This window comes from Akanthomyces muscarius, chromosome 2, assembly GCF_028009165.1.
Source record: "Akanthomyces muscarius strain Ve6 chromosome 2, whole genome shotgun sequence".
Lineage (NCBI taxonomy): Eukaryota > Fungi > Ascomycota > Sordariomycetes > Hypocreales > Cordycipitaceae > Akanthomyces > Akanthomyces muscarius.
Window position 1 is genome coordinate 1669051 of NC_079242.1, and position 22158 is coordinate 1691208.

Consider the following 22158-nt stretch of genomic DNA (forward strand, 5'->3'; position numbering starts at 1 on the left):
GCCAAGAATCTACACGATACACTCAGCTTGGAAGTCAGCCATTTCAAGCTGCTCCAGTAGTAGCATCAGCACCCATCGGGTAGCCCAGGGCTCCTGCAAAAAGGCGGGCGTCGGTGCCGTTTCTTGTCGAAACGGTTGCCTGGCAGTTTGACTCCGAGGTAGTGCGTGGGAATGGAATCTGACGGTATTGAGTCACTGATTTTGGAATCACTTGTGGCGTTGCGTGCCAAAAGGGGCTTTGGCGGCATGCCGGATGGCATTGTGTAGTCCTGTTCGGGTAAGGCCGAGGTAGATTGTGGTAGACGAAAGTTGCCTGTGAGTCAGAGTGGCACAAGATGGAAAGAATCAAGTTGCCTCTTTGTTGACTACCAGGCTAAGCAAAAGAATAAATGGCCAGTCACGGTTTCAATGACTACATGAGGCACAAGAGGCGAGTCACTACGCTGATGTGTGTGGTGTGTAGAAAGTTTTTTGGTGGGCAGCTATCGCTTTCGCCACCAGTGGTGGTCGCAGTTGGCAGGCAGGCAGGTACTCGATATCGGGAGCACAGCCCACAACGGCGTAGGTACCGCTGTACCAGCACGGGTGCCACCCACTCGAGTCACAGTGCCTGCAGCACCAAGAACCAGCTTTCCCGGGTCCCCGGGGCCGTAATCGAGCCTTTCCCATGGTAAGAGTGGGCTGAACATGAAAGAAAAATTCATACAGCCCATCACAGGCCTGTATCACGGCTCTGCCACAGGACGCAGTACCTCGCCTTTTGCTGGCCCAACGCGCTAGCCAGAGGGTACCCTAAACCTCAGCCCCCCACTCCCGCCACACGCGCCACATTGATTGGCCACGCACCGGTGGGCGGGAAGAAAAAAAAATACAAGTCGAGCAAACCGCCCCTCAGGCGAACGGCTTTTTTTTTCTTCTCTCTTCAACCCTCTGCAAACCATCAACCACCAGGTATAATACGCTTTTTTTCCTAGATTCTGTAGGACTCTCGTAGATTTCGAGAGCATTAGAATCTATTCGACCGTTTTCTGTTCTTTCTTCACCGACTTCGCCGGCCGCAGTCTTCCTCCGTGGAAAGCCTGCGATTTTTTCCCACCGCAAACACCCCGCGAACTTTACATTCTAGGTCGAGCTGCGCTTGATCTAGATTTTTTTTACCCCAAACCGCAATCATGGCTACCGACAAGGGACTCGAGGATGTTCCCGAGGGTGAGTGAATCCCTGATACTCGTCGAGAGTGCGAACCAGTCGCATCGCTCGCAAATCGTCGCGGGGCGGGAAAATTGCTTGGGGCAGGGGGGCTACGCTGCCAGCCAGCGCCGGGCCCACTGCAATATTTTCCCCCTCCATGGCATTTGTGTGTGCGCGATAGCGTTGGTGCTGCGCTTCTCAACGACAGGCCTCGCTGCCAAAAGCAAAATTCACAACATCGCTAACATGATTTCATCTCGCCAGGACACATCGAGTCCAACTACGATGAGACTGTTGACTCTTTCGATGACATGAACCTCAAGTCTGAGCTTCTCCGTGGTAGTAAGTCTGCCCCCGCCAACTTGTGCGCACCGCGCATCCAGTTGCCAGCAGTGTCCTGACCAGTTGCCTTCTCTGCAGTCTACGCCTACGGTTTTGAGCGTCCCTCTGCTATCCAGATGCGCGCTATCATGCCCGTCATCAAGGGCCACGATGTCATTGCCCAGGCCCAGTCTGGTACTGGCAAGACGGCTACCTTCTCCATCTCCACCCTTCAGAAGATCGACCCTGCTGTCAAGCAGTGCCAGGCTCTCATCCTTGCTCCCACCCGTGAGCTGGCCCAGCAGATCCAGAAGGTCGTCGTCGCCATTGGTGACTTCATGAACATTGAGTGCCACGCCTGCATTGGTGGTACCTCTGTCCGTGACGACATGAAGGCCCTCCAGGACGGCCCCCAGGTCGTCGTCGGTACCCCCGGCCGTGTCCACGACATGATCCAGCGTCGCTTCCTCAAGACCGACTCCATGAAGATGTTCGTTCTCGACGAGGCCGATGAGATGCTTTCTGTATGTTGAGATAACGCCTCGCAACCAAAAATAAATTCCACTAACATCTCCTCAGCGCGGTTTCACCGACCAGATCTACGACATCTTCCAGCTCCTTCCCCAGTCCACCCAGGTTGTCCTGCTCTCTGCTACCATGCCCCAGGACGTTCTCGAGGTCACCACTCGCTTCATGCGCGACCCCGTCCGTATCCTGGTCAAGAAGGACGAACTCACCCTGGAGGGTATCAAGCAGTTCTACATTGCTGTTGAGAAGGAGGAGTGGAAGCTCGACACCCTCTCTGACCTGTACGAGACTGTCACCATCACCCAGGCCGTCATCTTCTGCAACACCCGCAGAAAGGTCGACTGGCTCACCGACAAGCTCACTGCCCGTGACTTCACCGTCTCCGCCATGCACGGTGACATGGACCAGGCTCAGCGTGACCTGATCATGAAGGAGTTCCGTTCCGGCTCCTCCCGTGTCCTGATCGCCACTGACCTTCTGGCCCGTGGTATCGATGTCCAGCAGGTCTCCCTCGTCATCAACTACGACCTTCCCGCCAACCGCGAGAACTACATCCACCGCATCGGTCGTGGTGGTCGTTTCGGTCGTAAGGGTGTCTCCATCAACTTCGTCACCGCTGAGGACGTCCGTATGATGCGTGAGATTGAGCAGTTCTACAGCACTCAGATCGAGGAGATGCCCATGAACGTTGCCGACCTCATCTAAGCACCTCCCCCGTCATTCCGGCCCTCTCTCCTGCGGGTTACCCCCTTTGACTGAAAGACGCCAAAGGCGCGGAGCAGGGGGCTTACAACAATACCGCCTTGTTTTTTCCTCCTCTGGGGCCGCATTACTTTTTTTGTCCTATTCTCCGTTTTCCTCTTCTTAACATGAAATCTCCCCGCGGCCCCATTTTACGAAACCCACAACGTCTTTATTTTATGAACGCGCGGCGATTTTACTACACCTGTCCTACCAATCAAAACTACCACCACTTTTTTGCATGCGGAGGACAAACGATATAGAAGGGAAGAATGAGCATGGCAACGAAAGGAATTGGGCTTCGTTGGCGATAAAAATGAAAGTTTGAAGAACAAGGTCTCTGGCAGCTTCCTTGTTGGCACCTTAATTAGTTCAGAGGTGTGGGAGGGCTACCAAAAAGTTAATTGCAATGGCTGATTTCCTTTGTCTTACAAAAATTATTCTTTCAAAATAACCGCGCCCTCTTATCCGTGACTGCTTATAATGCCGTGTCAAGGCTGCGTAACGCAGCCGGCCTTCCCCGCGACAATTGCAATGCAACTAACCCGCAAAGGCTGTAGAGCATGAAAGACGTCGTACGTCCGTCCCATGATGCACTAATCACACGGCTCGTGTTGCAGAACACAGGCGCATTTTATTCACAATGGATTGTATTAAATGTACATGTGAGTACCTTGTCGTATAAGACGTGTAACGAGAGACAAGAAATATAAAGTGACATGATGATCCGGCATACAAGCTCTTGTCAGCAGCCAAGTCGTTGCGCATCCATCAGTCATCTGCTACCGAGGTTTCAGATCCAATTACATAAGAAAGAAAAGAGGGAGAAAAAAATCAACATGCAAAATTTGTCATGTTTGTGACACAAAAAAACGCCCGTACATGGTATAAAAGGCTCCCAACACATAGTCTGACTGTCCCTGCAGTTTTCCCAGATCCCAAGGCTTCAATTTTCGGTTCTCGTCACCAACAGACAACGCTTTAATTGTAGCGGAAGTTTGTCTGATCAGCCGGCGGACTCTTGACAGCCTGGTCGGCGTACGCTCCGGGGATGGGGACGGAGTCGTAGACGGGCTCATCGGCCGCTTGGGGCGCGTGCTGCTGCTGCGACGCGGCGACGGCGGCGGCAAAGTCTGGCGCCGAGGGCGTGGCCGGCGTCGTGGACGTCGGCGTAAAGGCGCCCTGGCCGAGCTTGGGGGTGGCCGAGGGGGCCTTTGTGGGCGGGCGCTGCAGCTTGAAGCCGGGCGAGGGGGCGTTGAACTGGGACGCGGGGACGACGACATTGTTGCCGCCGGGGGTGAAGGGGCTGGCGGCCTCGGGGATGGCGCCCATGTTCTGGTAGGCGGCGGCGGGCGGGTGGCGCGGCGACATGGCGTAGCTGCTGAGGGCCGGGGACTTGGGGCCGTAGAAGTCGGGCGACTTGGGGCCGGCGGCGGCGAAGCCGGGCGTGTTGGGGGCGGACATGGAGCGCAGCTGGGCGAGGTAGAGGTCGGAGCGGGCGCGGTCGCGCATGTCCATGGACTTTGTGAGGCGGCGCTTGGTGTAGTAGCGGTAGAAGACGACCGAGTAGAGGGTGATGCAGATGACCTCGACGACAATCTCGATGATCATGCAGATGAGGCTCCAGTTCTGCAGGCGGCACACGAGCGCGTAGTCGACCTTGTCGTGGAAGACCTGCGCGCGCTGGTTGTCGACGCAGGACCACCCCCACATGTCCTTGTTGCCGGAGCTGTTCTTTGAGTTTTGGAAGAGCGCGGCGGTGACGACCCAGAGGATCATGCTGACGATGAACCAGCCGATGGCGAACATGGTGTAGTAGGTGCCGACCTTTTCGGCGCGGCGGTGGCCGCCGCGGCAGTAGGCGACGAAGACGAAGACGCAGGCGCCGAGGGAGACGCACGACATGGAGAGGACGAGCTTCTGCGGCCAGGACTTTGTGTTTTGCGCCCAGGACGGCATCTTGCTCTGGTTGGGCAGCGACTTGGTGCTGTTGAAGATGGCAAAGGACGACGAGATCATGGCGAGGATGATGAGGGAGCAGCTAAAGTTGACGCCGCGGAGGGCAAACTTGGCCATGCGGACGCGGGTTTTGATTTTCTAGAGGTCTTCGGTGTCAGCTTCTGGACGGTTCCTCTCCTTCATATACAGCTTTTTGGGGAGTGTAGACTTACAAGATCGCGGGCCTGCTCCACGTCGGTCGACGCCTCGCGCTTCTCCAGCGCGTCCTCCTCGCGAAAGGTCGGGCTGAGGGGGTTGGAAAAGTTGCGGGCGGGCGTGCCGGGGATCTTCATGGCGCTCTTGAGGGGCGACTTGGGCGGCATGCTGGCCGAGGACTCGTCGGCGCCGTTGTTGTCGTTGATGTAGCCGAAGCCGACGGCCTGGATCTCGTGCTTCTCCGGGTCGGCAAAGGGCGAGCGGCCGCGGTTGCTCTCGTCGACGGGCGAGTGCACTGTCGTGGCCTCGGCGAAGCGTGGCGTGCGCGGAGGCTTGAGAGACGACGACTCGGAGTCTGTCGAGCTCGCCGTCGTGGACCGCGCCGGCGTGAGGTTGAGGGCGGCAGGGCGCCTCTTCTCGTCAGAGCCTACGGAGAGGACCGAGAGTTAGCAAAGGCGTCTTGCATGATGGAGCAGGTCAAGTTCAAGCCTGGCGGCTACTTACCGGTCATTGTGAATGTGTAAAGGGTTTTTTTGGGGGGGTTGAGATGTGTGCAATTTTGTTTGGAGTGCCTCCAGGATTTCCGTCTAAGTGGCGTGAGGCCCAAGATGGGAAAAGAAGACACGAGAAAAAAAAGCCAGGCGTAGGACACAGTCTTCTAGGCTCTGGTGTAATATGCAATGGAACAAGAAAAATGCAGGAATATGTTTCAACACAAGCAGAAGATTTGCGAGAAGAAAGGGCACGAGAGAATACGGATGAGACCAGCTAATCGAGAGGAGAAGCCGGGAGGAGTGGGAGGGGGGCGGTCGAGTGGGAGCAGAGGCAGTTTTGAGGTTCGGCGGCAAGGGCCCAACTGCAGTATTATCCAGTGGAGGTTTCTGTGCCTCAGTAGAGCAGCACAGAAACAATGACAGCTGCAGTGGCGGCAGCAGCAGGGAAAGAAGAGGCGGGCTGCAGAAACCCGCACACCGTGGTGGTGCTGCTGCTCGTCCTGATAGGACTGGATTTAGGCGCCCGGAGGAGAGGGGGTCGTGGCCACCACCGACCGACCACCTTTGGGGGGCCGCCTGGCTGTAAGAGGACAAGAGGGGAGGGGGAGAAAAGATGGAGATGGTTTTGGGGGCGGCGGCTAGAGAAATCTGTGTGTCTAAATGCCGTGTACTATTTTCTCTCAAACGAGATGCTGCCATGCAGAGAGGAGCTCTGTCGAGTTGACGCCTTACACGAGCATGTGGTGCGATGCTCAGCCCTTCGTGTGAGAGGCGAGCAAGAAGCAGCACTTTTGATTGTTCTAGGAGATGCTGGTTTTTGTGGCAAAGGTCGACGTGTATGACTAGCTACGGGAGGGAAAAAGTGAGAGAAAACGCCGTCGAACAAGTCACCAGTGCTACCATGGACGATGGGCCAACCTCAGTGCCGTGTCCATAGGGTGCAGGGGAGGAGGAGGAAGAGGGTGTGGGCGGTGGGTGGTCTAGTCCGCCGTTCCGCTGATAATTCAATGGTCAGAGCTCCCCCGGCGCGTAGCAGAGCTGCAGATGCGAGTCCAAGAGTGGCTGGAACCTGTTAATCCTGCAGGCTGGCAAAAGAGGTCATGAAGAAGAATGGCCATGGACCCTTGCCTTGCCAGATGTTGATATTAGGTGTGAGTGGCTCCTCCTCAAAATCCCACAGCGGGAGGGGAGGTCTGTCTGCCAGTCGCCGGGCTTAATAATTACAGGGGGTTACAGCTGCCAAAAGCTCCCGGGGGGCATCAGCAACTTGGCATCTCTGGCCGCCATTGGCTGCACGCATCGCAGGCGCTGAGTGCATTTTCGCCGCTAGCGGGCCTGGGCTTGCAGCGATGGCTTGCCCTGTCCCACGCCAATCACAGCGCCCGGCCGGGGGGCTGCCCACCACGGGAGGCGGGGAGCGTGCATCTCGCGGGCGCCTACAGCGGTGCTACCATTCGTTGGCATTTGGGAGCGTTTCAAGCGGGAAAAAATGGTGCTGATCATCTCTTTCTTCAGCTCAACGCATAATACCGCACGGGTTTCTTGGGGCTGGTCGGTCGGTCGTTTGAGAAGCGATTCCGTGAATGGGCCGAGTCAAGACAGGCCAACAGGCTTGCGGAAAGCCGATGATGGATAAATCCAACAGTCTCGATGGTGGGTGGAGGGTGGGCAAGCTACCAGTATACCCAGTACTCTGTAGAGTAGATTTGGTTCCGAGTGTGTAGGAGGCCAAGTCGATCGAGCTTCTCCCGTTGCCAGAGATTGGGCTTGGCTCCCGCGTAGCTGAGTCGTGCGCCTCGTCGTTCCCGTTCAAATCTGTGCAGGAATGAATGGCAGCCGTTTATGCACGCACAACCTCTACGCAGACGCTGGCCAGCCGCATCTCTGTACCACAGAGACAATTAGTGCGCACAAAATGCACAACAGTACGGAGTGAACACACATGGATTAGCGAAAAGTAGACCATTTCTCACAAAGCAAACTCCTCTATGATCCTGTTCTTTTTACAACGCTCCAACTTTTGGTTCTTTGTCCACTCCCAAGAAATCAGATAACCCAAGATCTGCTCCATCCGATACCCCATCACTCGCTCCCCACCAGCCAAGTGCAATGACCAGCCCAATGTCTCTCTTTCAACAAGCCCCCCGCAGTCACAATAAATAGTTCCCGGCCGCGGACGTGCTTTACGTCTCTTAGATCTGTATCTTGCCTCGGAGCATCTTCATTTACCTCTTCTTGTTCTTGCGCTTGCCGGCCTTGCCGCCCTGCTGCGCGCCGCTCGTCTTGGCCTTGCTCAGCGACTCGGTGCTCTTGCTAATCACCTCAAAGTCCTCGCCCGCAGAGTCGGTGCTGGGCGTGTTTTGCGGCGCATCCGAGTCGTCGTCCGCGGCCTCGTCAGCCTCGGCCTCGTCATCGGCCTTGCTGCCAAACAGGCGGCCGACCGAGGCGTTGAACAGGAACAGGGGGACCTGGACGACGGCCGTGTCCTTGTAGGTAGGTGCGGCCAGCTCCTCGGGCTACACAGTTTTTGTCAGTATTCGTTTTTCCAAATCGATTCAGGCGGCTGTCAAGCGTCTACTTACGTCAAGGAGGTACTCGTGGACGTTGCCCTCCTCATCCTGCTCCTCGAGGAAGACGTCACCCTGGGAGTCAACGACGAGAACCTTGCCATTCTCGGCAACGACTCTCTTCTTGACACCAGTAGGCGCAACGGAGGCATCACGCGACGATGGCTTGGACACGGCGCGGGTCTTGCGATCCTTCTTCTTGGCCGGGCGGCCCTCGTCCTTGCGAGTCTCCTTCTCCATCATGCGGCGCTCCTTGCGGTTGCGCGGCTGCGGCATGGCAGGGTCCTCCTCCTCCTCGGCAGCGGGGGCCGCCGCTGGCGTGGGCTCGGTGTTGAGGCCGGGAATGTTGCCGCCCCAGGCCGTGTTGCGCGCAAACTTGACGTAGCGGCCGACAAACTCCTTCTGGCGCTTCCAGTTCATGTAGAGGATCAGGTAGTGCACGGCGCCGCCCACAAACATGAGCACGCCGACAATGGCGGTGCCCAGGCCGGGCCGGTAGCGGTTGTAGTAGTAGTCGGTGCCCTTCCACAGCGGGAAGCCGTTGGCGAGGAAATGGTCGTACCGGTCGCGCGAGGGGCCCTTGAGGATGCCGGCAATCAGCGACAGGCGCGCCTGCCGGTCCGAGGCCTTCTTCACGGCGGCCTTGATCTCGGACGACGAGGGGGCCTTGATCGACGTGGCGCCGTCCTTGGGCTTGCGGGCGCGCATCTGCTGGCGCACCTTGTCGGGATGCAGCTCGCGGGTCTTCTTGCGGTAGGCCTGGATGACGGCGTCCTGGGAGGCATGTTTCGGGATGCCCATGATTTCGTAAAACGTGGCCTCGGGGTCAACTTCGTGGGCGGAGATTTCGTCACGGATACGAAAGATTTCACGGTCTTTCAATTGAATCGGTTAGCAATCTTCAAGTCATTGGCATTTTCTCAGCGAGTGGCCATGGACCCTGTGACTGGCACATGTGGCTACTTGTGCCTGTCGAGGGATGGTGTTCGGCTCACCTTCCTTGCTCCATGCCGCCGTCAACGGCGTCAGGAGGGCCAGAATTCCGACCGACAGCGTCGAGAACTTCATGATTGCCCAGTCTAGCGAGTTGCGCCAAACAGATGGGTAATTGTTGGAATCTGCGTCGTCGCTAGAACTTGAAGGGGGAGGAAACCAAGCCAGTCGAAGGAAGTTTATGTAGTGGCGCCTCGCTAGCCCTGCAGTCAAGCATTCGGCCAGCTTGCGCTTTGCCTTGGTGACCCCTTGCCAAGCTGGCCGTGTTGCAGGAACTTAATGTGGGGCCACCAGCATGGACATGGGAAAAGACTTTAATTGACTGCCGGCTTTGAGCATTCAACTCCAACTGGTTTTCAGCAACGATCCAAGTTCTGCGCATCGTAGGACAAATCTTCCCAACCGGCTGGCTGACTTTCTTCAAACAAGAAAGCCGCCAATCGCAGCATGTCGCCATGAGCGCAACCAACCAGCCTGGCTCCGAGGCCCAGGACGATGAAGACGACTACATGAACATGACCTTTGAGGACACCCAGGCGCCCAAAGAAACTTCGCTGCAGCGCACGCAGCGCTTGAAGAAGGAGGCGCGTGCCCGGGGTGCCGTCAAGTCCAAGGCGCAGATTGCCGAGGAGGAGGCGGCCGCACGCGAGAGGGCGCTGGCCACTTCGATGCTGGACGACCCGCGCGCCAAAAAGAGCAAGGGCCTCGCCATGATGGCCAAGATGGGCTTCACCGGCGGCGGCCTGGGCAAGAAGACGGACGACGGCACGCCCCAAGGCCGCACGGAGCCCATCCACCTCAGCCTCAAAGACGACAGAGGCGGCATCGGCATGGATTCGGAGAAGAAGCGCCGCTTCCGGGAGGCCGCCGAGGAGCAAGGCATTGCACCGGATGCCAAGGCGCCAAAGCTGGACCCGGACGAGTATCGCGAGCGCGTCAGAAAGGAGCGCGAGGATGCGAAGCTGGAGCAGCAGTTCTTCGCGGCGCAGCGCTTGGCTGAGCGCATGGACGATGAGCAGTCGGGCGAGGATGCGGGCTCTAAAGCAGATGCGGATGATGATGGTTCCGGCTCGGAGGCTGAGCGGAAAAAACGGCCCAAAGCCTCACATTCTTCCAAGCCGCTGAAATCCGTGTCTATACTGTACCGTGGGCTCGTGCGCCACCGCGAGGAAAAGGAGCGCGTCCGTCGGATGCGCTACGACCTGGAGCAGTCGCTCTCCCGGCTACCTACTTATGAAGAGGAGGATGACGACCCAGACTACAAGACGGCTCTCGGGAAAGCTGGCACGGTGTACGCGACGGCCGAGGATCTGGATGAGGAAGACCCCGAGCAGGACGAGTTTGATGCCCTGGATGTGCGCGAGCGGCTGGAACGCCTGCTCAAGCATCTCCGGGAGCAGCACAGATATTGCTTCTGGTGCAAGATGGCATACCCGGACGCGGAGATGGATGGGTGTCCGGGTCTAACAGAGGAGGATCATGATTAATGTATCAAAAATGTGATGCTTAAAAGCATGGTGGGTATATCTTAAAAGACGGCTGTCCGGGACAGGAGGATCATGCGTAGTGTATCAAAATGCCATGCTTAAAAGCATGACGAGTATATTGCAAAACTGTCGTCTATATGTTTACCAAAATCAAAACTCTATGCTCGTGTATGTCGTGACCCAATAGTGTCTTGTCGATGACCTATGTTTTTCGCCTGCCGTGTTCGCCAATGCCATGCTCGCCGAGTCTACATGCCAGCCGCCGCGTGTCTAAGTCCGCATCGCGGATGAGTATAGTTGTAATCGTAGCCGGACAGAATACCAACAAAATGGCTGAGCGCGCCCAAAACTACAAAGCAGTGAAAGATTTGATGGGAGCAGCCCCAAATGTCGAATCTTCCGGGCAGCCAGCACTCGGGAAATCGTGACTGCTGTCGGGTTAGTGGCAGGACCAATACTGACTGCGACGGGTAAGGACTTACGACAAGAAAAGCAACGCCAGTCAGCATGCAAACGCCCTCGAGGTAATAGTAGTTGAGCCCAGACTGCTTTTGTAACTGGTCGTAGGGGAAAAGAAGCACGGCGTGGAAGATGGGAATAAAGGCCGACAAGCTGAGGGCGAGGAATGGTAGCAGCCGCGACTTGAGCCAGTCTTTGGACTCGTTCTTGCCGTACAAGGAAAGATAGGAATTGAAAGCACCCATGACGAATATCTACCTCAATGTTAGCAACCCCAATCTGCATTCGCCTTTTTTTTCTTCGTGATGCCATCTTCACTTACAGCACCGAGATAGCCGCGCAGCAGCCACGGCTCGCAGTAGAAGCCCATGTACAGGCCCGGGACGAACGAGGCCATGATGAGGAGGGAGATGCCGACATAGTCGAGGCGGATCCAGAGGTCGGCCAGCTCGCGCGAGTGGCAGAGCAGGGTGTGGTACGCGGCGGACAGGCCGAAGCAGGCGGCGCAGGCCGTCAGGTAGACGTGGAAGACGGCGCGGTCGGCCACGGTGGCGCCCGGGTAGTGGCGCGCGAGGTAGGCTGCGAGCGCGGCGTTGCCGAGCGTGGCGACGACGACGCCCGGGACGAGGTGCGTGTAGATGTTGCCGCTCTGGTTGTGCAGGTAGGTCCAGCTGCGGAAGCAGGGCGCGGCGGCGGCGAAGACGGGGCGGTAGCCCGTCCGGATGTACGGGTTCTCGCCGTACCACGACGGCACCTTTTCGATGGACAGCAGGGTGCGCGCGACGACGCGCTTGACCGTCTCCTTGCCGGCGTGGCCGGCCGAGGAGAGGCGCCGCGAGGCGTCGCTGGCGAGCGAGGCCAGCGACGAGGACGAGGAGGACTTGACGGGGTGGTGGCGGTGCTCGCCGTCGACCACCGCAGCGGTGTCCTCCTTGTGCTGCGTGGTTTTGCCGCGGTACATGGTTACGAGGTTGCTGCGAAGCGAATTGGAAGATGAAAATCTGACTGTAAGAATGGCACAGGAGAGCAGAGGCGATCTAGCCGCGGCTCTGTCGGGCTACGGCGCGGAGGACGTCGATTCCTGGCACCTAGGAGGAGGCATGCGAGCAGACTGGCCAGCCAAGGCTCTGTCTCTAAGGGTCAAGTAACCATGGTGTGTGTTATTGCCGCAGGGCGGACTTGCGCAGTGCTAGGTGATTCGCGGAAGGCAAATGGTTGCAGCCATGTGCATGAGGTCGTTTGAGGCCCGTGATTGGTTGGTTGTTGTGGTAGAGGTTGTCGCTGTGCTGACCTACCCTACATGGAACCGTTGATTGAGCTTTGGGGGGGAATGCACCACAGTGCGTGTGATTTCGGTTGGTTTGACAAAAAGTATTGTTTGTAGATGAAATATGTTTCATCTGAGGCTTTGGTTCCTTCAGTCTCGAGATAGGGGCGGTGAGGCTCAGTCTCTGCCGTGAGCACACGTTGAAGTCTAGTATACAGGTGTCACCCACAAGGCAAGGCGTGAGTAGCAGCATCCCAGAACCAGCAACAGCAACGATAGTACGAAGATAAGACATAAATAGTACCAAGTCGGAATATTGTCCCCGGTCTCCTTTCTGGGTTGTTTCACCGCATAGCTGATAGACATGTGACTGTTGACAGATTGTCTTTTTGGCATCGTAGCACGCCCGCGTCATGGGCGGACAAATCGCAAACCCAGTACCAATCAGAGACATTCCAAGCTGCCACGCAAGCCAAGAAAATTACAAAGGATTAAAACAAAAAGTCTATCTGTCCACAGTCTGGGGAAGACATTGCGGTGAGATTAAGACAGCGGCGCCGGACTGTACCAGTAAGTAGGCGAGGTGCACAAGGTTACCGATGATTTGGAGCGATTTGGAATTCTACTGGGAGAGGATGATGAGCACGAGCGACAATGTAGCTTTGCCTAGAATTTGTGCGGGGGAGGTACATGACACATCTGACGGGGCTGCCACAGAGCGCCGCATGTGGCTGTTGAAAGTGGAGCCCCCTGGTAATGAGGAAACAAACGGCGGTTGATGATTTGGAATAGAATACCTTAAGGGAATCTTGCCCTCGAATGGGCGGGCGTTGCTTTGTGCGCAGAGACTGTCTCTTGCCTTGATTCCAATTTTGGCAGTCCGTGACGAGATGTGCGGGCAGAATGTGAGGAATCAAAGATTTCAAATGAGAATTAAAAGGACGATGAATACGCCGGCCTTGTAGATGATGATGCCAGCACACGGCGGCGGCGCGTTATCTGGAGCCACTAAAAATGAAGGCGGCTTGCCGAAACACGACCACCTAGGTAGGTACCTGACCTACTGGTACACCCACTGTACCTACAGTGCCCGCTACCTACCTACCTATACCTACCCAGGCTACCCAACAACTGGCGTCCCCCAAACGGCAACGACAACGACAAACCAAAGACACTACCTAAGTTACCCATACCTTAGCCGCTGACTAGTTATCCTCCGACCCCCAACCACCACGACTGCACATCTCAAATCTTTCTGCCCCAGCCCGCCAGCCAGCCAGCCAGCCGTCTTGTCTAGGACGAGACCTCCCCCCCAGACGGCGTACGGACACATGATTGAGCTAGCGAAAAGTTGCATTCAATCGCCGCTTTGATATCGCTCCAGCTGTCTTGCCGTCTTCGCTTGCCGTTGCTTGCTTGTTTGATCCGCCACCAGTTCGGATACTCGTCATCCATCCTTCGATAACGCTACTACCTCTACTCCGTGCCTGTACCGTGCGTGCATTGACACCATTCGCGCGCCGCACGCCGTTTGCCATGACAGACACCGACCCCAAGGGGGAGCGCCCATCTTTCCTGTCCTACCTCAAGCGAGACAAGGAAAAGTCCAAGGATAAGAAATCTGGCTCCAAATCCAAGACGGCAACGTCCTCGTGTGAGTACAACACTGCCTATCCCCCCCCCGCGCAAAGCTGCTCCCCCGCCCTTGGTTCGTCGCAGATGAACCCTATGCCGACAAAACGATTTTCCCGTTTTGCATTTGTATTTCTGTTTTAAAGCCACTTTTTGTTATTGCCGAAACTCAACACTATCCCTTCTTTAATCCCGTGTCTCCCACCTCCAGAAACACTCGCGCCGTCCCCCCCAAAACACGCTGGATTGCTAGGTTGTTGTCCGTGTTTGAGCATCAGGCCCGCCCGCCCCAATGATTTGTCATTTCCCCTTTGGGAACGGGAGAGCACGTCTAAGCTGGCCGTCCTTGTCACAAGACGTTCGCTTGCCGTCGCCGCCTTTTCGCCATTTCTTTTGAGAGTCCATCATTTCATATCTTCCATACCAAACGAGACCAGCTCGTCTTGTTCACCGTTTCTTTGGAATTCTTGGTGTGCACATCTCTTGTCTCAAGCGGCCATGCTCCCAAGATTCCATCTTGACCGTCCTTCCTCATAACCCTCCACTGCCCATCACCATTACCTCTTATTACCCGCCTTGCACCTCTATCCTTTTTGTTTGTTGCCGTCACGATACCCCTTTCCCATCATAATGCCATATATAATATCCAGCGCGGCTGTTCGAGACACTGCCAGGATGAGGCGCTTCAAAAGAGACAAGCATCTGACCAAGTCATTATTAGCCGGCGCCGGTGAAAGCAGCCCAGAGAACCAAGATGCCTTGACCAAGAACCAGGTCCGCCGGGCCCAAGTCCGGCGAGCGCAGATTCAGCACCGCCAGCGCAAAGCAAACTACGTCAAGCAGCTGGAAATGGACATTTCGCAGCTCCGTGAGCTCATCACTCAAGCCCAGCACGACACGACGGCTCTCAAGAGCGAAAACGACGACATCCTCGCCGTGCTTGGCCAAAACGGCATCCCGAGCCCGCCAGGTCTCTCTTACGGCACAGCATCCCCCAGCGCCGCCACTGTCCTATCAGATGCACAAAACACCGACTACTCGCAACAAAACACGCCAGCATATCCAGTCATCGACAATGCCGAATCGCTCCTCCCCGGCAATCTCGGCCTGGACGAAGATCTCATCGTCACGCTCAGCGCAAACAAGCTCATGGGAACACCCGCCTTCAGTATCAGCCCCAACTCGGCCAGCAGCAGCTATTACTCTGGGCCTGTGTCGGCCGACTGGTCACAAGGCCAGATTCAACTCACACCCGCCCAAGAACTCACCGTCATTAATTTTATCCTCTCGTAAGTGTACAGTCCCATTTCCCCAAAAAACAGACGCAGCCCCTAACTCGTGGCCCATCTAGCCTGGAACACGTCTGCTGGGACCACTTTTGGCTCGGCGACTGCCACAACCACAGCGCCCAGACCGAGGAGGAAAAGGGCCACACCCTCATGGCCTCGTCCTACCTCATGGCCAACGCCCCCGAGAGCGTCTACGCCGACCGCGACGCCTTCACCAGCCGCTTCCGCAGCTCCCCGACCCTGCAGTGGCCCTCGTCCTCCGTCACCCTCGACTCCCTCCACGGCCTCGCCCGCTCCCTCAACCCGGGCGTCGACGAAGTCGCCCCCGTCCAGGCCTGGTTCGAGCTCGCCGGCCGCTACCCCGTCGACGTCCTGCTGCGGCCCGCCACCCTCGAGGCCCTCAAGCGCGAGTTCAAGGGCGTCGTGCGCTGCGTCGTCTTTGGCGCCGCCATGGAGCGCATGGCCTTTGAGAGCATCATCTTCCGCGTCCTGGGCCCGGACGTCAATGCCCTTGCGCTTCTGTAAATAATCGTTTTTGGTGAAAGCTCATGGCGAGGCGAGGACGCCGTTTGTATCTGATAAAAAAAAATATGACGTTGACGAGCGAGGTGATGAATGGGGGGATCTGGCGTTTTTATAGTTACTTGGGCGTATACTGGATATATATGACTGCACGGGCCATCATCTGCCTGGTTTGTAACTCGAAATTTTGTTCGACGGCGAAATAACCCAAAAATGTTGAACAAATATATGATTTAAAAAAAAACTATCATTGCCACGTCTACTACATGAAAACGTCCTTCTCTCCGTCCCCCTCCTGACTCTTCCACATGCCCCCCCCCAATTACAGAGCCTTGACCATGGTCCTGTCGTCAAAGAGATCCCGCAGCAGGCTCTGCACGCAGCCCGACACGTCCGGCGCGCCCATGGCATACGTCGACTCAAACGCAAAGATGCTGAGCTGCCCGAAAAACGGCCGCAGCACCTTGGCCACGAGCTCGTCGCGGCGCTCCAGGCCGACGTCGTCTGATATGCCGCCCGGCCCAATCAGCAGGTGCCGACGGCTGCGCTGCGCCGCCGCGACAAGCCCGCCACCATCCCCCGCCGCTGCATCGTCGTGGTGGGTGGTGGTGGTGGCGGCCGCGCTGCCGAGGTCCTCGGAGATTTCGTCGGCGAGCGCCACGGGGCGCGACGACGAGGAGCGGTACACGGCGTCGATGCTGTCGGTGATGAAGAGCCACTCGTGCAGCTGAAAGTCGTCCGGGGCGACGCAGACGAGCAGGTCGAGCAGCTTGCAGGCCTGGAGGACGCCCGCGTTGGCGCTGTGCGTCTCGGCGGCGGGGCTGCCGTCGGGCGCGACGACCGACGACAGCGCGGCGTGCAGCTCGGCGTTGACAATGGGCCACAGGGCGGCGAGGTGCAGTGGGTTGGTGCGCAGCACGAGAGCGCGCATCACCATGTACACGTCGGCGCGCGTCGTCGATGACGGCGACGACGTGGCCGACGCGGCGAGCAGCTCGACGAGCTTGTCCACGACGGCGGGAAGGTCAGTGACAAAGGCTTCGTCGGCGCCGGCGAGGAGCAGCGTCGCGACGCGGCGCAGGTTGAGCTGCGTCTTGCGGTCCGCCTCGAGGCGCGCCGACGTGGCGCCGACGCCAAACACGATGCCGGCCGTCGTCGGCGCGGCGATGCGCCCGACAATCTCCGGCAGCTTCTCCTTGTCCGCGACGGTCCACTGGCGGAGCAGCGGCAGCCAGTCGTCCGTCACGAGCGACAAGCCCATGCCGAAGAAGCGGCCGTCGTTGAAGGCCTCGCCGACATCCTTCTTCCACGACTTTTGGTTGTTGGGCAGCCGGGACAGCTCGTGCAGCAGACGCACCGTGTTGCGCGTCACCGAGTCGGGAAAGCTCTTGGTGCGGAACGTAGGGCCAATGACGTTTGTGGAAATTGTCCCCGCGGCAGAGAGCACCCTGTCTGGCTCGGGAAGGACTTTGGAGAGGTTGGGCACCACGGAGGCCAGAATGCCAACGACATCGCGAGTCTCAACGGAACCCCCCCTGCTGGATTTTTCCGCAGCTGCATTGGGCGACGTCGTCTCGGCAAAAGTGATGGGCCGTGTCGTAAACAGACCAGCCAACAGCCTGATGAAGAGGTCGCCGAGCTCTCGTCGCATCTTCCGTTGTTCGCCAAAGTTGGTATTATCCACCTTCTCGCCCAGGATGGCTGCAAACTCAATCAGGCTTGGGAGTGTTTGCCGGTGTGGGAAGGGATTGGCGAGGATATCCTTGAGAAAGATGATGCAGTCTTGCCAGATCTCGTCCATGGCATCATCGTCAAGTGATTGCGTGTACTTGACCAAGAACAAGCCCAAGTCTGTGTCGTCGAGCGATATCGTCAATGTTGATGTGCGGGAAGGGTCTAGAGCGCTGGGGTTTGTTCGGCTGTATATAGAGTTGAAGATGGAAGGCACCGTTTGTCGTGGACGAGAAGCCTCGAGTGCCGCTAGAAACTTGAAGACTTCGGACTTTTGAACCTCCGAGGGGGCCTGCTTCCAAATATCGACAATGGTTTCCAGGCACTCCAGTGTCTCAGCTGTGAAGAGATGCTCCAGCAGTCGTCTGGCACGATTTCTCATTCGCAAGGAAGTGTACATGAATGAAGCAGCCGCAGACGTGTCGCTCGCAGCGGCGTCATCACCTTGACCCCAAGACCAGATTTTGTAGCAGATACGGACTGCATCCTGGAAAGCCAGATGTACAGTGAGGCGGTCATTTGCAGTTGCGCTGCGGCCTTGTGGGGCGTCTGACTGGAAAACACCAGACACCATGCTGCCAAACAGCGACTGTGGTTGATCGGGGCTTTTCATCACCTGAGCGCGCGCTTCGTCTGCCAGGAGCTGGTCATGCGCTCGAGCAAGGACCTGCTCTAGGCCATTCAAGAGGTATATCAGTGTGGTCTCTGGCGCAGCAACCTGAGCACCAGAAGTGTTGTTCGCCGGATCAAATGTAGCTCTCAAATTTGCAAAGGTCGTGCTAATCTGCTTGCAGAGAGTCTCGACGAGCGGGATGACAATCTGGAATATGGAGCCGCCGTAGAGCGGAAGGCAACCGCCCAAGAAAGTCATCCAGCTGTCAAGAACAAGCTGACTATTTTGAGCACCGAGACCTGAGAGGAGACATTTTAAAAGTTGCGGAGGCAGATTATGCTGTGGCGGGTGGTTGTCCGCATTTGATATCGAAGATCTCCCAGGACGAGTGAGATCCGTCGTCGACGAGTGGTATTTCTCAGATGTTGCGGAGAGGGGGCGCTCAGGTGCCTGAGGCTCCTGAAGCTTGAGAGCCGCAAAAACACAATCTAGAAGCAGCACTTGGATATAAGGGTCAGGACCGGCGATGGACTTTCTGAGCCTATCGATGAGAATGTTCTCAACATGAAAATGAGACAGACGGCTGGATTGGGACGCAATGAGGAATTGGTGCAAAATCATCAGAGTGTATCTCTGTAACTGGCACGTCCTGTCGACGAGGTCGCTCTCTGGTGTCTCGGACTTTCCAGCAACGCATCGGATCAAGATTCGAAGGAGAAGCTCCTGGAGTGTCATTTCGTTTCCTTCGCCGCCGGCTACCAAGTATTAGCTGATCATTCGACAGTATAGATGCAGGCACATACTGCTGATATGCAGGTTTTCGCCCGTAGGTGCAACGTGCTTGGACCCCATAATGGCCCAAGGAGCCTCGCCAGTACAGCCTAGAACGTTGTGCATGGTTCGGAGGTAGTACAGGCAGAGGTCCAGATCGTCGCCTTCAGCAAACTGCTGAGATGTTGCATCCAGTTCGTCAGTGGAAACAGCTTTTCTGATGCTTTTTAGGAAAGTGAGGGCCGAAATTTTGGATGCAAATAAAAGGAAAAGTCTTCGCAGGTTAACATAATCCTTCCGGGTGGACGAGATGCACGTACCTGTCAATGCCGACCATGCTATTAAGCCACGACTTGACATTCATATACAAGTGAGTTCGTTCATCCATTAAAGCGTCCAGGACAAGAAATAGAGGCTGTGTTAGCATGACCTCGTATAAGTCTGCGCCTGCCAGCCTTGGACGAGGTTCGGCTAGTGATGCCGTTCTTGATCCACGGCGTTCACCTTGGCTATCCTGCAAGGTGTGCGACCAAAGGACACCAAATGTCCGGCCCATCTCTGCGTTGTCACGATTCTTCTTTTCGACGATCAAAGTGGACAAAGCTGCCTCGATATCGCGGCGTTCCAAAGTGAGGGCTGTTTGCAGTTGCCAGAGGCCGCGAACGGTCTCGACATGATATTTGGGTTCGGATACAGACAAGTATGACCAAGCGTGACGAACCAGAGGCAGCACCAGATCGCACAATTGCGGAAGTGTTATCCTGCCCGTGTAGTACATCTGGCTAACCAGAGTCAAGATCGACGAAAACGCAGCAAATGGAAGGGCTTTCTCGTCCGACAGCTCTCGGCGTGTGAAGGTAAGAAGCTCTGCGTCCTCGAATTCATATTGCTTAGGGGTCTTCGTAAGTACCTGCAGGAAAATCCGCACGCGTAGACTGATTTCGGCCAAGAGGCCAGTCTGCTTATCGCCGCCGTAAACATTCTTGGCAGCCCTCCGAATTAGAAGTTGACCAGACTCATGACCGGTGAATGGAGCTGGCGAGGCATCCAGGTTTCCTTGCTCGTTTACATAAAAGTTGCGTATTTTCTTCAATAGATCCATGTTGGATAAGGAAAAGGCTTTGAGTTCTGTTGTAGCCTTCGTCGACGGCGCCGGAAATGCGCGCTCTGGGATAAGGTCCAAGAATGACGCCACAATCGACAAGACTTCATTCGCCAACTCTACGGGAAATGAGTCCAACCCGCCCTTTGCATGCCTTTCTTGCCGGTCTTCGAGCATGTAAAGAGCAGCGAGACAGGTCAGAGGTGCGTGTATAGTCACCATTTCCTCTTCTCTGACGTTGAAATTGGCGACAATGAAGCTAATCAGCGATAACTTCTCGCTGCGCTGCTTGGCTCCCAAACTGCCAGGTCCGATAGCTTGGGCAAGAAGAGCAACAATCTCACTATAGATAAGCCCACTTTCTATGCCATCGAAGAAGACACTCGCACTTCGCAAAACTTCTTTGAACTCTGCCGGAGACGAAGCTTTCTGCTTGAAGCGCTGGACACTCTGGACTATAGGTAGAAAGATTTCTGGAACGACCAGCCCGCCGATTTCCCATCTATCCATAAGAGAGAGACAAATACGATACGGCCTTGCCCGTTCTGAAACGCTACTGGACTCAACGTCTTTGATCATAGCAAGGAGCGCTCTGGTCAGTGCTGCGAGTCCATGTTCTTCGAAATATTGAGTTCGAAAAGAAAGATCGGCATGTTGCTGCTCCGATGAAGCGCCAGAGGCATCATGAGCTTGTTCGGTTTCCGGAACCACAGGCTCCGGACCAAGTAACCAAGCCCACAAGCGGCGGTTCAGGCTCATGTCTCGTCTGATGACCACTCCGACAGCCGACTTGAGCAACAGCTCGAGATCAGATGATTTGACACGAGTTTGCAGGACTTTGGAGTTGAGCGCCAGGTGCGTGACGAGTAAGTCAAGAAATCCGCGTTGAATAAGAACCTGTTCATCTGCGAGACCACTAGCGAAACATCGAACCAGCAACCCTGGCTCAGGCGACGTCACCATTGTGGCAAGTTCTTGGCTGCCTTCGTCGACCTCCGTGGCTCCAGCCGGAGCCCCGAGAACTGGAAGATGTCGCACTAGATAGGCCAAAGCACCAGCGCGTCGGCTGTGACTGGTAATGGACGCCAGAAAGAAGCACTGCCAAAAGAAGTCGTCACCAACGGAGTGGTGACCTGTCAGCTCTTTGCTACCGGTCGGCCGAATTGCCTTTTTGAAACTCCCGACCAGTCGCAGCGTGCGATCAAAGTCCTCGCTCGTCTCATCTTCCAGGCCGGGGAGGAGGGCTAATATTATCGATCGCATAGCGGGGCGCAAGGACCGCGCGTCCAGCTTTAAGAAGTACTTTTCGAGCAGCTCGAGGAAAGGCGACCGAACCGATAGCGAGGCAAACGAGAGAGTCGGTGCAAGACCGGGCAGGTATAGCGGGAGATCCCTGGATAGGCCATCGGCGCCAATTGTGTCGAACACATAGGTGTAGACTTCGAGAGCTTTCTGGTGGACGCCGGAGGGTAACGTGGGGTTCAGGCATTGTGACAAACGTTTCGATAGGAGTGCCTTTTCCGGTATCGTGGTGTTGGAGGACGGTCGCGCTTGTAGAGACTTGAAAATGCCGTCAGTCATATATTTCACTCTATTCGTGCACCAAGAAGTACCTTGAGGACCCTGTTCAGGAAAGAGATGTAGTCGGCCCATTCCTCAAGGGCAGTCTCAAAGAGCGATAGCGCCTTTTCCACTCCTGACGCGTATCTTCGGTATGCTTTATCCTTGGTAGGAACTTCTTCTACTCTGTTTGTCAGTCAACGGTCGTCCTGCCGGTGAAACGAGGCGCATACCCCCGCTAAGTTGGTTGCGCCATTGTCGAGGGATGGGGGAATCTCGCCCAGAGCTCTCGGGCGAGCCCGTCCACGCTCTAGAGCCTGGATCGAGCGCCATAGCCACGGAGAGCTTCCCTCATAAGGAGCTATAAGTTTTGGTACGTATGCTTGCGCAGATATCTCTGATGTCGCGTGCGCCAGCAAGTCGCGTATTGTTTCGTGGAGGCTACGTTGCAGAGCTGAAGCTTCGACATGTGGATACGGCACTGTCACAGGTACAGCCAGGCACCACCAACTCAAGGCCATAGCTTAGTCAAATCCACGTTACAGGTGCACAGCAGCAACACTGCCAAATTGAAAAACACAATTTAGAACAAAAATAGAAATCACGACCAGGGTAGTGAGAATAGTACTCGAACACTTTTGATGACAGAAAAAGGCAGGATTAAGGTCGTAGCTCCAGCGCTCAGCCTCGCAGCGCCAAGCTCATGTGTAAGTCAGCTACAAAGTACTCTACATGT

At 56.3% G+C, this 22158-nt stretch overlaps 7 protein-coding genes across 7 annotated transcripts; 3 read left to right on the forward strand and 4 right to left on the reverse strand.

The window, feature by feature from the left end:
- Window positions 1-1172: 1172 nt before the first annotated feature.
- Window positions 1173-2745, forward strand: LMH87_003657 (uncharacterized protein; the record flags this gene model as incomplete). Its single annotated transcript, XM_056194761.1, has 4 exons — window positions 1173-1209; window positions 1456-1533; window positions 1612-2036; window positions 2092-2745. 4 exons carry the CDS (start codon window positions 1173-1175, stop codon window positions 2743-2745), a joined length of 1194 nt encoding a protein of 397 aa, XP_056048457.1.
- Window positions 2746-3762: 1017 nt separating this feature from the next.
- LMH87_003658 (uncharacterized protein) lies at window positions 3763-5446 on the reverse strand (the record flags this gene model as incomplete). Its single annotated transcript, XM_056194762.1, has 3 exons — window positions 3763-4878; window positions 4953-5362; window positions 5440-5446. 3 exons carry the CDS (start codon window positions 5444-5446, stop codon window positions 3763-3765), a joined length of 1533 nt encoding a protein of 510 aa, XP_056048458.1.
- Window positions 5447-7654: 2208 nt separating this feature from the next.
- On the reverse strand, window positions 7655-9064 carry LMH87_003659 (uncharacterized protein; the record flags this gene model as incomplete). The annotated part of the gene is made up of 3 exons (XM_056194764.1): window positions 7655-7945; window positions 8012-8871; window positions 8992-9064. The coding sequence occupies 3 exons, from the start codon at window positions 9062-9064 to the stop codon at window positions 7655-7657; spliced, it is 1224 nt and encodes a 407-aa protein (XP_056048459.1).
- A 380-nt stretch (window positions 9065-9444) lies between these two features.
- LMH87_003660 (uncharacterized protein) lies at window positions 9445-10476 on the forward strand (the record flags this gene model as incomplete). Its single annotated transcript, XM_056194765.1, has 1 exon — window positions 9445-10476. One exon carries the CDS (start codon window positions 9445-9447, stop codon window positions 10474-10476), a length of 1032 nt encoding a protein of 343 aa, XP_056048460.1.
- Window positions 10477-10724: 248 nt separating this feature from the next.
- Window positions 10725-11896, reverse strand: LMH87_003661 (uncharacterized protein; the record flags this gene model as incomplete). Its single annotated transcript, XM_056194766.1, has 3 exons — window positions 10725-10904; window positions 10959-11189; window positions 11258-11896. 3 exons carry the CDS (start codon window positions 11894-11896, stop codon window positions 10725-10727), a joined length of 1050 nt encoding a protein of 349 aa, XP_056048461.1.
- Window positions 11897-13738: 1842 nt separating this feature from the next.
- LMH87_003662 (uncharacterized protein) lies at window positions 13739-15648 on the forward strand (the record flags this gene model as incomplete). Its single annotated transcript, XM_056194767.1, has 3 exons — window positions 13739-13856; window positions 14556-15123; window positions 15186-15648. The coding sequence occupies 3 exons, from the start codon at window positions 13739-13741 to the stop codon at window positions 15646-15648; spliced, it is 1149 nt and encodes a 382-aa protein (XP_056048462.1).
- Window positions 15649-15967: 319 nt separating this feature from the next.
- LMH87_003663 (uncharacterized protein) lies at window positions 15968-21755 on the reverse strand (the record flags this gene model as incomplete). The annotated part of the gene is made up of 5 exons (XM_056194768.1): window positions 15968-18744; window positions 18793-19034; window positions 19081-21422; window positions 21476-21603; window positions 21656-21755. The coding sequence occupies 5 exons, from the start codon at window positions 21753-21755 to the stop codon at window positions 15968-15970; spliced, it is 5589 nt and encodes a 1862-aa protein (XP_056048463.1).
- Between the last annotated feature and the right edge of the window lie 403 nt (window positions 21756-22158).